The 14,316-nt window shown below is 38.3% G+C and overlaps 1 protein-coding gene across 1 annotated transcript in view; it reads left to right on the top strand.

The window, feature by feature from the left end:
- The first annotated feature begins 6,256 nt into the window (after positions 1–6,256).
- The window catches only part of LOC133623039 (low-density lipoprotein receptor-related protein 1B), a 29,699-nt gene continuing 21,639 nt past the window's right edge, over positions 6,257–14,316 (top strand). The window contains exons 1-6 of the mRNA XM_061985955.1: positions 6,257–6,389; positions 6,499–6,651; positions 8,891–9,106; positions 9,172–9,378; positions 13,232–13,447; positions 13,517–13,746. Of these exons, the coding sequence (XP_061841939.1) occupies positions 6,329–6,389; positions 6,499–6,651; positions 8,891–9,106; positions 9,172–9,378; positions 13,232–13,447; positions 13,517–13,746 (1,083 nt within the window). The 5' untranslated portion in view covers positions 6,257–6,328. The remainder of the gene's footprint in view (positions 6,390–6,498; positions 6,652–8,890; positions 9,107–9,171; positions 9,379–13,231; positions 13,448–13,516; positions 13,747–14,316) is intronic.

The raw sequence follows: 14,316 nt of genomic DNA, 5'->3' as shown, positions 1-14,316 counted from the left end.
GATCCACTATGGACTGGACTCTCACTATTATGTTAGATCCACTATGGACTGGACTCTCACTATTATGTTAGATCCACTATGGACTGTACTCTCAAACTATTATGTTAGATCCACTATGGACTGGACTCCCACAATATTATGCTAGATCCACTATGGACTGGACTCCCACAATATTATGCTAGATCCACTATGGACTGGACTCCCACAATATTATGTTAGATCCACTATGGACTGGACTCTCATTATTATGTTAGATCCACTATGGACTGGACTCTCACTATTATGTTAGATCCACTATGGACTGGACTCTCACTATTATGTTAGATCCACTATGGACTGGACTCACACTATTATGTTAGATCCACTATAGACTGGACTCTCATTATTATGTTAGATCCACTATAGACTGGACTCTCACTATTATGTTAGATCCACTATGGACTGGACTCTCATTATTATGTTAGATCCACTATGGACTGGACTCTCATTATTATGTTATGTCCACTATAGACTGGACTCTCATTATTATGTTAGATCCACTATAGACTGGACTCTCATTATTATGTTAGATCCGCTATGGACTGGACTCTCATTATTATGTTAGATCCACTATGGACTGGACTCTCACTATTATGTTAGATCCACTATGGACTGGACTCTCACTATTATGTTAGATCCACTATGGACTGGACTCACACTATTATGTTAGAGCCACTATGGACTGGACTCTCACTATTATGTTAGATCCACTATGGACTGGACTCTCACTATTATGTTAGATCCACTGTGGACTGGACTCTCACTATTATGTCAGATCCACTATGGACTGGACTCTCATTATTATGTTAGATCCACTATGGACTGGACTCTCACTATTATGTTAGATCCACTATGGACTGGACTCTCATTATTATGTTAGATCCACTATGGACTGGACTCTCATTATTATGTTAGATCCACTATGGACTGGACCCTCACTATTATGTTAGATCCACTATGGACTGGACTCTCATTATTATGTTAGATCCACTATGGACTGGACTCTCATTATTATGTTAGATCCACTATGGACTGGACACTCACTATTATGTTAGATCCACTATGGACTGGACTCTCATTATTATGTTAGATCCACTATGGACTGGACTCTCACTATTATGTTAGATCCACTATGGACTGGACTCTCATTATTATGTTAGATCCACTATGGACTGGACTCTCATTATTATGTTAGATCCACTATGGACTGGACTCTCACTATTATGTTAGATCCACTATGGACTGGACTCTCACTATTATGTTAGATCCACTATGGACTGGACTCTCATTATTATGTTGGATCCACTATGGACTGGACTCTCACTATTATGTTAGATCCACTATGGACTGGACTCTCATTATTATGTTAGATCCACTATGGACTGGACTCTCATTATTTTGTTAGATCCACTATGGACTGGACTCTCACTATTATGTTAGATCCACTATGGACTGGACTCTCACTATTATGTTAGATCCACTATGGACTGGACTCTCACTATTATGTTAGATCCACTGTGGACTGGACTCTCACTATTATGTTAGATCCACTATGGACTGGACTTTCACTATTATGTTAGATCCACTATGGACTGGACTCTCACTATTATGTTCGATCCACTATGGACTAGACTCTCACTATTATGTTTCATCCACTATGGACTGGATTCTCACTATTATGTTAGATCCACTATGGACTGGACTCTCATTATTATGTTAGATCCACTATGGACTGGACTCTGATTATTATGTTAGATCCACTATGGACTGGACTCTCACTATTATGTTAGATCCACTATGGACTGGACTCTCACTATTATGTTAGATCCACTATGGACTGGACTCTCATTATTATGATAGATCCACTATGGACTGGACTCTCATTATTATGTTAGATCCACTGTGGACTGGACTCTCACTATTATGTTAGATCCACTATGGACTGTACTCTCACTATTATGTTAGATCCACTATGGACTGGACTCTCACTATTATGTTAGATCCACTATGGACTGGACTCTCACACTATTATGTTAGATCCACTATGGACTGGACTCCCACAATATTATGCTAGATCCACTATGGACTGGACTCTCACTATTATGTTAGATCCACTATGGACTGGACTCTCACTATTATGTTAGATCCACTATGGACTGTACTCTCATTATTATGTTAGATCCACTATGGACTGGACTCTCATTATTATGTTAGATCCACTGTGGACTGGACTCTCACTATTATGTTAGATCCACTATGGACTGTACTCTCACTATTATGTTAGATCCACTATGGACTGGACTCTCACTATTATGTTAGATCCACTATGGACTGGACTCTCACACTATTATGTTAGATCCACTATGGACTGGACTCCCACAATATTATGCTAGATCCACTATGGACTGGACTCTCACTATTATGTTAGATCCACTATGGACTGGACTCTCACTATTATGTTAGATCCACTATGGACTGGACTCTCATTATTATGTTAGATCCACTATGGACTGGACTCTCATTATTATGTTAGATCCACTATGGACTGGACTCTCACTATTATGTTAGATCCACTATGGACTGGACTCTCACTATTATGTTAGATCCACTATGGACTGGACTCTCATTATTATGTTGGATCCACTATGGACTGGACTCTCACTATTATGTTAGATCCACTATGGACTGGACTCTCATTATTATGTTAGATCCACTATGGACTGGACTCTCATTATTTTGTTAGATCCACTATGGACTGGACTCTCACTATTATGTTAGATCCACTATGGACTGGACTCTCACTATTATGTTAGATCCACTATGGACTGGACTCTCACTATTATGTTAGATCCACTGTGGACTGGACTCTCACTATTATGTTAGATCCACTATGGACTGGACTTTCACTATTATGTTAGATCCACTATGGACTGGACTCTCACTATTATGTTCGATCCACTATGGACTAGACTCTCACTATTATGTTTCATCCACTATGGACTGGATTCTCACTATTATGTTAGATCCACTATGGACTGGACTCTCATTATTATGTTAGATCCACTATGGACTGGACTCTGATTATTATGTTAGATCCACTATGGACTGGACTCTCACTATTATGTTAGATCCACTATGGACTGGACTCTCACTATTATGTTAGATCCACTATGGACTGGACTCTCATTATTATGATAGATCCACTATGGACTGGACTCTCATTATTATGTTAGATCCACTGTGGACTGGACTCTCACTATTATGTTAGATCCACTATGGACTGTACTCTCACTATTATGTTAGATCCACTATGGACTGGACTCTCACTATTATGTTAGATCCACTATGGACTGGACTCTCACACTATTATGTTAGATCCACTATGGACTGGACTCCCACAATATTATGCTAGATCCACTATGGACTGGACTCTCACTATTATGTTAGATCCACTATGGACTGGACTCTCACTATTATGTTAGATCCACTATGGACTGTACTCTCACTATTATGTTAGATCCACTATGGACTGGACTCTCACTATTATGTTAGATCCACTATGGACTGGACTTTCACAATATTATGCTAGACCCACTCGACGTCCATTACATCCGGTCTCCCCTAGGGGGGTGGGGGTCACCCACATCTGCGGTCCTCTCCAAGGTTTCTCATAGTCATTCACATTGACATCCCACTGGGTTGTGAGTTTTTCCTTGCCCTTATGTGGGATCTGGACCGAGGATGTCGTTGTGGCTTGTGCAGCCCTTTGAGACACTTGTGATTTAGGGCTATAAAAATAAACAATTAATTGATTGATTGATTGTTTCTATATTGTTTTTATATTTATTTTTATTTTATTCAGTCACTGGTGGAGCTAAGGATAATATTTGAATATTGTTTTTAATATTGTTGTGCAGCACTTTGTAAACTTTTCGGTTGTTTAAATGTGCTATATAAATAAAGTGGATTGGATTGGATATCATCTCACTGGTGTGTGATGCCAGTCTAAACAAACACTGTGATTAATATTTTTCCATTTATTATAACACCATAAAAATTGTTTACTAATCACATGCGTTAACATTGAAAGCCCTGATGAAAATAAAAAATAAAAATGAAAAGCATTAAAATAATGATTTTAACAAAAAAAAAAAATTGAAAATATAATTTAATATTTGTTGCAATATTAGATAACTAGAGATGTCCGATAATATCGGCCTGCCGATAAATGCTTTAAAATGTAATATTGGAAATGATCGGTATCGGGTTATTTTTTAATTTTTTTAATTAAATCAACATAAAAAACACAAGATACACTTACAATTAGTGCACCAACCCAAAAAACCTCCCTCCCCCATTCACACTCATTCACACAAAAGGGTTGTTTCCTTCTGTTTTTAATATTCTGGTTCCTACATTATATATCAATATATATCAATACAGTCTGCAAGGGATACAGTCCGTAAGCACACATAAGCTGGTCCACTAATAGTACTAACCTTTAACAGTTAATTTTACTAATTTTCCTTAATTACTAGTTTCTATGTAACAGTTTTTATATTGTTTTACTTTCTTTTTTATTCAAGAAAATGTTTTTAATTTATTTATCTTATTTTATTATTATTATATATATATTTTTAAAGTACCCTATCTTCACCATACCTGGTTGTCCAAATTAGGCATAATAATGTGTTGATTCCACGACTGTATATATCGGTATCGGTTGATATCGGTATCGGTAGTTAAGAGTTGGACAATATTGGATATTGGCAAAAAAGCCATTATCGGACATCCCTACTTTTTTGCTTTTGTGTCGATGAGACATTCCTCCCTCAAACCAGATGCACAAATAAATGTGACCTACACACTCCGCTGAACAACCAGCAGAGGGCACTGCAGCCACTATATGAAAAAACAATTTAAAATGAATTTGACCTTTGCAACTTCATTATACTATTGGCTAAGTTTTATATTCATAAATGTAAGTTTCTCAATACTTGACCTCTTTTTTGTGCTTTTAAAAAAAATAATTAGAACTTTACTTTAAAACGCTTTCTACAAAAAGCGGTGAAAACTATGATTATTTACGGAACTTGTGTGAGGCTATGGCTTTACACTTTGTTACATATATATATTTTGCATTCTATTTTAGTTATTTTATTGAGTTTACAACCCCCCTGGCGCTGTTTTGTACTGTTTCTGTACTTGTTTTGATTATTATTATTATTTATTTGCTTGTATCTAAATGGTGCATATTATAAATAAAGGTTTAAAAATAAATCAAGAATTTGCATAAATAAACATATATTTGTAAATATATTTTTGAGATTTGAATATAAATATGCTTGATTATGTATTTGTATTGACTTTGCATATGTGGATCGCTTTTTTTGCTTTTGTGTCGATGAGACATTCCTCCCACAAACCAGATGCACAAATAAATGTGACCTACACACTCCCCTGAACAACCAGCAGAGGGCACTGCAGCCACTGTATGAAAAAAAAATTGAAAAGGAATTTTACCTTTGCAACCTCATTCTACTATTGGCTAAGTTTTATATTCATAAATGTAAGTTTCTCAATACTTGACCTCTTTTTTGTGCCTTTAAAAAAAATAATTAGAACTTTACTTTAAAACGCTTTCTACCTCTGACAACCAAATAGCTGTGAAAACTATGATTATTTACGGGACTTTGTTATATATTTATATATTTTGCATTCTATTTTAGTTACTTTATTGAGTTTACAACCCCCCTGGCGCTGTTTTGTACTGTTTCTGTACTTGTTTTGATTATTATTGTTATTTATTTGCTTGTATATAAATGTTGCATATTATAAATAAAGGTTTATTAAAAAAAATAAATAAATAAATAAATAAATACAAATCCCAATTTAGACTTAAACGAAGACAGTTCAATACCAAAATAAATATTTCAAAAAAAAAAGAAAAAAAGAAAAAAGGATGGATTTATAAAAGGACGTTTAGATGGATGAGTAATGGAATAGAACGATTAAACAATGACCAGTTATTTTATTCGAATAAATTAAAAGCAAATAAAAACAATGCGTATCAGTCAAAATATTTAACTGAAGACTTAAATATATAATTACTGAAGTGTATTTTAACACAAATAAATATCATATACAAATAATAATGACGTCATACTATTTTAGCTCCTCCCATCACCTGTGTCCTTAATTAGGGTGCATTGCAATCACCTGCACCCATTATAAAACACTTCTGTGTTGTGTGCGCAAGAATCTGGCCGGTTTTATTTTAAATGTTGTGATGGCTGTATATTTATGTCTTTGTGCAGTGTTGTTGCAGTTCACAGGCTCCTTGCAAGAAGGTGAGATTTAAAAAGAGTCGTATTTTGTCAACCTAGTCCAGGAATGTCAATTTCGGTGGAGATTTGTTTGACTTTAATGCATAATCGCTCATTTTTTTGTTTTGTTTAGTTTCATCTGAAAGCAATCCCTTAAAGTGCAGCAGAGGGTTCATGTTATGCAGCGATGGCTCGGAGTGTGTGCCCCACAGCCATGTGTGTGATGGGGAGCCCGACTGCAGAGATGAATCCGATGAAGAGGATTGTGAACTACATTGCAATGACGGTAATGCTCTCTTGAATGTAGCATTTTTAGTTTTTCATTGGATACACTGCAAAAACTGAATTATAAGTAAAATTAAATATCTCAAATAAGGGTGATATTTGCTTATTTTCTGTCTAAGATAATTCTTCTCACTAAGCAGATGTTATGTTAGTGTTTTACTTGTTTTAAGTGTTTTGGTCCTAAATGATCTCAGTAAGATATTACAGACAACAGAACTAAATCATCCAGACTAGAGATAAACTGTATTATGTTTATCTTACCTAAAAATAAATATATTAATTAAAAAAAAAAAGAGAATACATTTTTACTATATTTTGCTAAAAACATCAAAATTAATTATATTTGTATTTGTATTTTTTTCTGACTCCTTATTACATCCAGCCATAGAATTATACATTAAAATAAACATATTTGAAATAATTAATTTTAAATGATCATAATTCATTTAAAATGACCATATTTAATTATTAAAATTGCTTGTTTATCAACAACTTTAGTATTTTATTCATTACATTTTGAAGCTCTCAGAAGCCAAGTTGTTATATTCCTTAATATTTATTTATGCAAGTTTGAAGTATAAATTATCTAAACACAGTTTTGTTTGCATAGTTTCAGTGTGTGTGTGTGTGTGTGTGTGTGTGTGTGTGTGTGTGTGTGTGTGTGTGTGTGTGTGTGTGTGTGTGTGTGTGTGTGTGTGTGTGTGTGTGTGTGTGTGTGTGTGTGTGTGTGTGTGTGTGTGTGTGTGTGTGTGTGTGTGTGTGTGTGTGTGTGTGTGTGTGTGTGTGTGTGTGTGTGTGTGTGTGTGTGTGTGTGTGTGTGTGTGTGTGTGTGTGTGTGTGTGTGTGTGTGTGTGTGTGTGTGTGTGTGTGTGTGTGTGTGTGTGTGTGTGTGTGTGTGTGTGTGTGTGTGTGTGTGTGTGTGTGTGTGTGTGTGTGTGTGTGTGTGTGTGTGTGTGTGTGTGTGTGTGTGTGTGTGTGTGTGTGTGTGTGTCACACAAGACTACTTCATCTCTGCAGGCCTGTTTCATGAGGGGTTCCCTCAATCATCAGGAGATACATATATATATGTGTGTGTGTGGGAGTTTGTGCGTTTGCTCACAAACATTAAAAATGAGAGGGAACATTGCTGGCAAGCACCAGTAAATTACATATGTGGACAAAACTAACAAATTGGTCTGTGATTGTAGTATTATATGTATATATTATATAATTGGTGCAAAGGTTTAACATGTGTACGAGGATATTTCACAAGCCTTTACTGTGTATATAATTTAACTGTTTATGTTGTGTATAATGGGTATTTATAATATGTTGTACAAAGGACATTTCATAATTTCCGAAGTTCATCTTGTACTTGACATTGTTTATAGGGTTAGCCGCAATACGTGTTCAACTTCAGCCTAAGCCAGGGGTCGGCAACCCGCGGCTCTAGAGCCGCATGCGGCTCTTTAGCGCCGCCCTAGTGGCTCTCTGGAGCTTTTTCAAAAATGTATGAAAAATGGAAAAAGTTGAGGGGAAAAAATAAATATTTTTTGTTTTAATATGGTTTCTGTTGGACAAACATGACACAAACCTCCCTAATTGTTATAAAGCATACTGTTTATATTAAACATGCTTCACTGATTCGAGTATTTGGCGAGCGCCGTTTTGTCCTACTAATTTTGGCAGTCCTTGAACTCACCTTAGTTTGGTTACATGTATATCTTTCTGCGACTTTCTAGGACGTGTTTTATGCCACTTCTTTTTCTGTCTCATGTTGTCCACTAAACTTTTAACGTTGTGCATGAATCCACAAAGGTGAGTTTTGTTGATGTTATTGACTTGTGTGAAGTGCTAATCAGACATATTTGGTCACTGCATGACTGCGAGCTAATCGATGCTAACATGCTATTTAGGCTAGCTATATGTACATATTGCATAATTATGCCTCATTTGTAGCTATATTTGAGCTCATTTAGTTTCCTTTAAGTCATATTAATTCAATTTATATCTCATGACACACTATCTGTAGGTAATATGGCTTTTAATTTTTTGCGGCTCCAGACAGATTTGTTTTTGTATTTTTGGTCCAATAAGGCTCTTTCAACATTTTGGGTTGCCGACCCCTGGCCTAAACCCTTTCGGTCTGCAACATTTTCATTTTCAATCTATGAATGTACAACTGTTTGTTTATTTTGTTGACCATTGACCGAAGAATAATGAACTAACAATTATTAAAATGTCATGTTGCCCGCTTTCAGATCAATTTCAGTGTGCCCATGGGAAGAAGTGCATAAATAAGGTTGAGGAGTGTGACGGTGTACCTCAGTGCCAGGACCTGTCAGATGAGTGGCATTGTTCCAAAAAACCCGTGGGATGCGTTCACCACTGCGACAACAAAAACCGCTGCTTACCCGCGACCTTGCTATGTGACGGTGAAAGGGACTGTTTGGACGGAACGGATGAGGAAAACTGCGGTGAGTTAAGCTTAAGTGTGCTCACTTGAAGCCAAACCTTTTACCCATCGATGTTTTCTCAACAGAGGACCAGAATGTGAATGAAGACGAAGAGAACGGTTTAGCCACCGCGCCTCCTGTTAGGATTGTGGGTTCTGAACCTAAGTGCAATTTGGGCTCCAAAGCCTGCAAAGACAACGCAGGGTGCGTCCTCTTCAACCACGTGTGTGATGGAGAAGATGACTGCAAAGATGGATCTGATGAGATGGAATGCTCATCCACCTGTGAACAGGGTAATTGTTTGTTCTCTGTTCCTATACCTGGCGGTTCCCCGTAAGAATAGCTGACGTTTGGAGAAAACGAACGAGCTTTTATACACCGCAAAAAGTCAGTGTTCAAAAACAAGAAGAAAAAAAAAATAGGCATATTTTATTTGAACTAAGCAAAATTATCTGCCAATAGAACAAGAAAATTTGGCTAAGACTTTCCAAAACAAGTAAAATTAAAGCTGCAAGCAGCGATGGACGGGGACCGACTTTGACGGCACATAAAATCCAAACCGGAGCAGTAATTAAAACTCTTTGGTCAACTTTTAATCAGAAGGGTTCAATCGCTCTCCTGTGCTAGTTTGAAGCCGACACGACAAACTCGCTCAGAGGAGATAATGTTTGAAAAAAGGTGACCGGTTTTTACAAAACTTTTGTTTTGAAGGGGGAATTGCAAACTTCCTGTTTTTTGCTGGGGGTTGTCAATATATGAAATGTAGGTCTAAGTGAGGCCTACATAGAGGTTTTTGTTTCATGTCTCTAAGACAGGGGTCATCAACCTTTTTGAAACCAAGAGCTACTTCTTGGGTACTGATTAATGCGAAGGGCTACCAGTTTGATACACACTTAAAAAAATTGCCCAGAAATAGCCAATTTGCTCAGTTTACCTTTAACTCTGTTAATAATTAATGATATTTATCTTTGTGGAAACACTGATAATGATTTCTCTCAATAAATATATATAGAAACAGATAAATATCAATATGCAACACTTTATTTTTATATTTTTCAAATTGAACATTTTCAAATGATCACATCTAAGACAGTCTTGTGAAATCACAATATCCCATTTTTAACTAGCTAGCCACTAACATTTTTTAACAAATCATGAATTACTTTGCACCATGTTTGTACAAATAACATGTAAAATACAAAAGTCAACTCTCAAATTTTTAAATAAATGTCACACTTTGAACTGGACACCAAATCTGTTTTCTGTTTCTTTGTCAGTTAGTGAAGACCAAGTCTTTAAAATATTTCCTTGGATTTTCAAATTCTATTTGAGTTTTGTCTCTCTTAGAATTAAAAATGTCGAGCAAAGCGAGACCAGCTTGCTAGTAAATGAATACAATTTAAAAAAAATAGAGGCAGCTCACTCGTAAGTGCTGCTATTTGAGTTATTTTTAGAACAGGCCAGTGGGCTACTCATCTGGTCCTTAAGGGCTACCTGGTGCCCGCGGGCACCGCGTTGGTGACCCCTGCTCTAGGACATTCCTACTGGAAGTTACAGGCAGTTTTGTCTGAGTTTTCCTCCTAGGAGCAGTTGTGTCTGTGTTTTCTTCCTAGGGGGCGCTAGAGCACAATTTTGAGTTTTGGGGTTGTGTTTTTCTTTTTATTAGATCGCAATTTTTGCCAGTCCTGATGTGTCCAGTTTGAGTTTTGAAGCATGTTAAGGTGGTCAAATTACAGGTCAAAGAGGCAAAAGTGACTGTTTTTACTAAAATTTAGTTTTGAAGGGGGAATTGCCAACTTCTTGTTTTTTTGCTGAAGGATGTCAATGTATGAAATTACCTCCCTGCTTGGCACTCAGCATCAAGGGTTGGAATTGGGGGTTAAATCACCAAAATGATTCCCGGGCGTGGCCACCGCTGCTGCTCACTGCCCCCCTCACCTCCCAGGGGGTGATCAAGGGTGATGGGTCAAATGCAGAGAATAATTTCGCCACACCTAGTGTGTGTGTGACAATCATTGGTACTTTAACTTTAATTTAACATGCATGAAAACTCGCCAAAGTTCAAAGAGTAACATTTTTAATTTCATAAACTCTTAAAGAATGTTTTAAAAAATACAATAAAATTAGGCCCTGCTACCAGTTTTACAGTGAATCAATGTTTGAAAAGAAACACTTGGTTGGAACTGAACATTTTTAGGGCAAAAAGTATGTCTTGTACTTTAACTACTCCTGGTAACTTTGCACAAATCAAAATTAGTGATACTAGACCAGTGGTTCTTAACCTTGTTGGAGGTACCGAACCCCACCAGTTTCATATGCGCTTTCACCGAACCCTTCTTTAGTGAAAAATAAAATTGTTTTTTCAATTCAAGAAAAATGTTTTTTTACTGGTGCACAAAATGAACCGTGCATGAATATCACCTTTGTTCAAAGAACAAAACCAACACAGTGCATGAACTCACAACAAATTACACACATTACCATGAATTGATTGACATGGACCCCGACTTAAACAAGTTGAAAAACTTATTCGGGTGTTACCATTTAGTGGTCAATTGTACGGAATATGTACTGTACTGTTTCATATAATGTATTCTCTTCCTTTGCAATCTGCTAGTAAAAGTTTCAATCAATCAACCTGCAAATCAGATGGAAAATTAGAGGGAACATTGTTTGGGGGTATCCATAATACGCTGATTGGGAGAAGTTTTTATTTACACGATAAGTCCGATGTGTCTACCTCCGTGGTGGAGGCTCCGCCGAACCCCTGAGGCCGACTCACCGAACCCCAAGGGTTCGATCAAACCCAGGTTAAGAACCACTGTACTAGACTGATGGGCGATGATAAATTGTGAAGGATTTTAAGGTGAACCAAAAGACTTGCACGGGAGAAGAAACTGATTTGTGTATGCTCCATCTGTCATTTGGGTTTATAAAGTTAAAACCGACGAAAGCCGTGTCCCACCCTGTTTTTATTGCACAGAGTCACATTTTAGTCTCCCATTTTGCCATTTAGAAGATTTAATAAGTGTCCTGTCGCCAGCCTAGATAAATGAACAAATGTATTTGCAGTATATACACATTTTCGGCCAATTAAGTAATTTCCCGCAACACAGCTGATCAGCTAAGAATCGGCTTCAATCGCCAAGGAATTTGTTTCCAGTAGTTGGTGTCCCTTTTTTGTACTTTAGGGTACTTTGTTTTACTCTATCCTATGTCCTATACGCTATACCAGCGAGCTTAATGACAGCAAGGGGGAAGACGCTGTTGGAATTTCTGTTGGTTGTACATATCAGTCAAGAAGCTGGAAAGGTTTTGACTGAGTTGGGTTCGGTCCAGGGGAATTTGCTTCCCTTCTTACCTGTTTTTGCAGGGTGCATGTCCTTAAGAGTGGGTGGGAGGGGATGTGCTGATCTTTAACAGTGCGTACTGTTTTATTTTTGTCCTTTTTCTGTAGCATCATCAAACCGGACTGATTGATAAACTGTTTGAACACAGAACTTCATTGACTGCTCTGTAAAACTGACTCAATCAGTTTCTGTGGCAAGCTTTGCTTCCTCAGAAACTAAGTGCATCCTATGCTGGGTCATTTGAGGCTCTAGCCACCCCCGGGATCCCGAGAGGGACAAGTGGTAGAAGATGGATGGAGTTGATGGTTTTTGGTAATCACTGTACTGAGGGAGGGAGGGCAGCACGGTGAACAGGGGTTGGTGCGTGTGCCTCACAATACGAAGGTCCTGAGTTCAATCCTGGGCTCGGGCTCTTTCTGTGTGGAGTTTGCATGTTCTCCCTGTGGGTTTTCTCCGGGTACTCCGGCTTCCTCCCACCTCCAAAGACATGCACCTGGGGATAGGTTGATTGGCAACACTAAATTGGCCCTAGTGTGTGAATGTTGTCTCTGTGTTGGCCCTGTGATGAGATGGCGACTTGTCCAGGGTGTACCCCGCCTTCCGCCCGAATGCAGCTGAGATAGGCTCCAGTAAGCCTGTAAGGGACAAGCGGTAGTAAAATGCATGGATGTACTGAGGGATATTGCATGGACTGTGGATCAAAGCGAAAGAGTGTTAAGTAGAATACATTTGGAATGGATGAAAGCGATGCAAACTTCATTATTTTTGGGTCAAGTTGGAACATTTTTCTCTCCAGACCAGTTCCAGTGTGCCCATGGTAAAAAGTGCATCGAAAAGAACCAGGTGTGTGACGGCGTGCCTCAGTGTCAGGACCGCTCCGATGAACAAACGTGTGCAAAGTATGTAGAAGGCTGCGCTCATCAGTGTGACGGTGGGAGCCGCTGCATTCCTAAGAGCTTCCTTTGTGACGGAGAGACGGACTGTGGGGATGGCAGCGACGAGTCAGACTGTGGTATGTTGTGTGCGTTTAAAACAAACAAAAGGTACACTATCATTATTTTTTGAATGTTTTCCTGTGTAGAACTTAAAGACTGCAGTGCAAGTGAGTTCAGGTGCTCCAGTGGTCAGTGTTTAACGGCCTCAATGCACTGTGATGGCCACCCTGACTGCTGGGATCGTTCAGACGAAGAAAGATGCATCAAAGCGCCAGTCTGTATAACCAAGCAACGCTGCCCTCAGAGCAAGGAGTGCTTGGTGCAGGAGTGGGTCTGCGATGGAGAACAGGACTGCAAAGATGGCACTGATGAAAAGGTAGTATTTTATACTTAGTGTTACTAAATGAACGAAAACTGCATTCAAATGTTTTTAACATGCTAAGTGGTTCAACAATTGATGTGAGCTTTCAAACCATTGTACATTCGTGTGCTATTAGACATTAAATCCTGTATGATCAGTGTCAGAGCTTGGTTCGCATTGCCGGCAGTAAGTCGGACCCGTTTCCAGTGAGGGTTGGACTCCGCAAAGGCTGCCCTTTTGTCACCGATTCTGTTCATAACTTTTATGGACAGAATTACTAGGCGCAGTCAGGGCATTGAGGCTATCTGGTTTGGTGGCTGCAGGATTAGGTCTCTGCTTTTTGCAGATGATGTTGTCCTGATGGCTTCATCTGGCCAAGATCTTAAGCTGTCACTGGATCGGTTCGCAGCAGAGTGTGAAGCGACTGGGAATTCCAGTGAGGGTTGGACTCTGCCAAGGCTGCCCTTTGTCACCGATTCTGTTAATAACTTTTTTATGGACAGAATTTCTAGGCGCAGTCAGGGCATTGAGGCTATCTGGTTTGGTGGCTGCAGGATTAGGTCTCTGCTTTTTGCAGATGATGTT

Source organism: Nerophis lumbriciformis, linkage group LG12 (genome assembly GCF_033978685.3).
Source record: "Nerophis lumbriciformis linkage group LG12, RoL_Nlum_v2.1, whole genome shotgun sequence".
Classification (NCBI taxonomy): Eukaryota; Metazoa; Chordata; class Actinopteri; order Syngnathiformes; family Syngnathidae; genus Nerophis; species Nerophis lumbriciformis.
The sequence above is the reverse complement of the archived record's forward strand: the minus strand, read 5'-3'. Positions and strand labels throughout refer to the sequence as shown.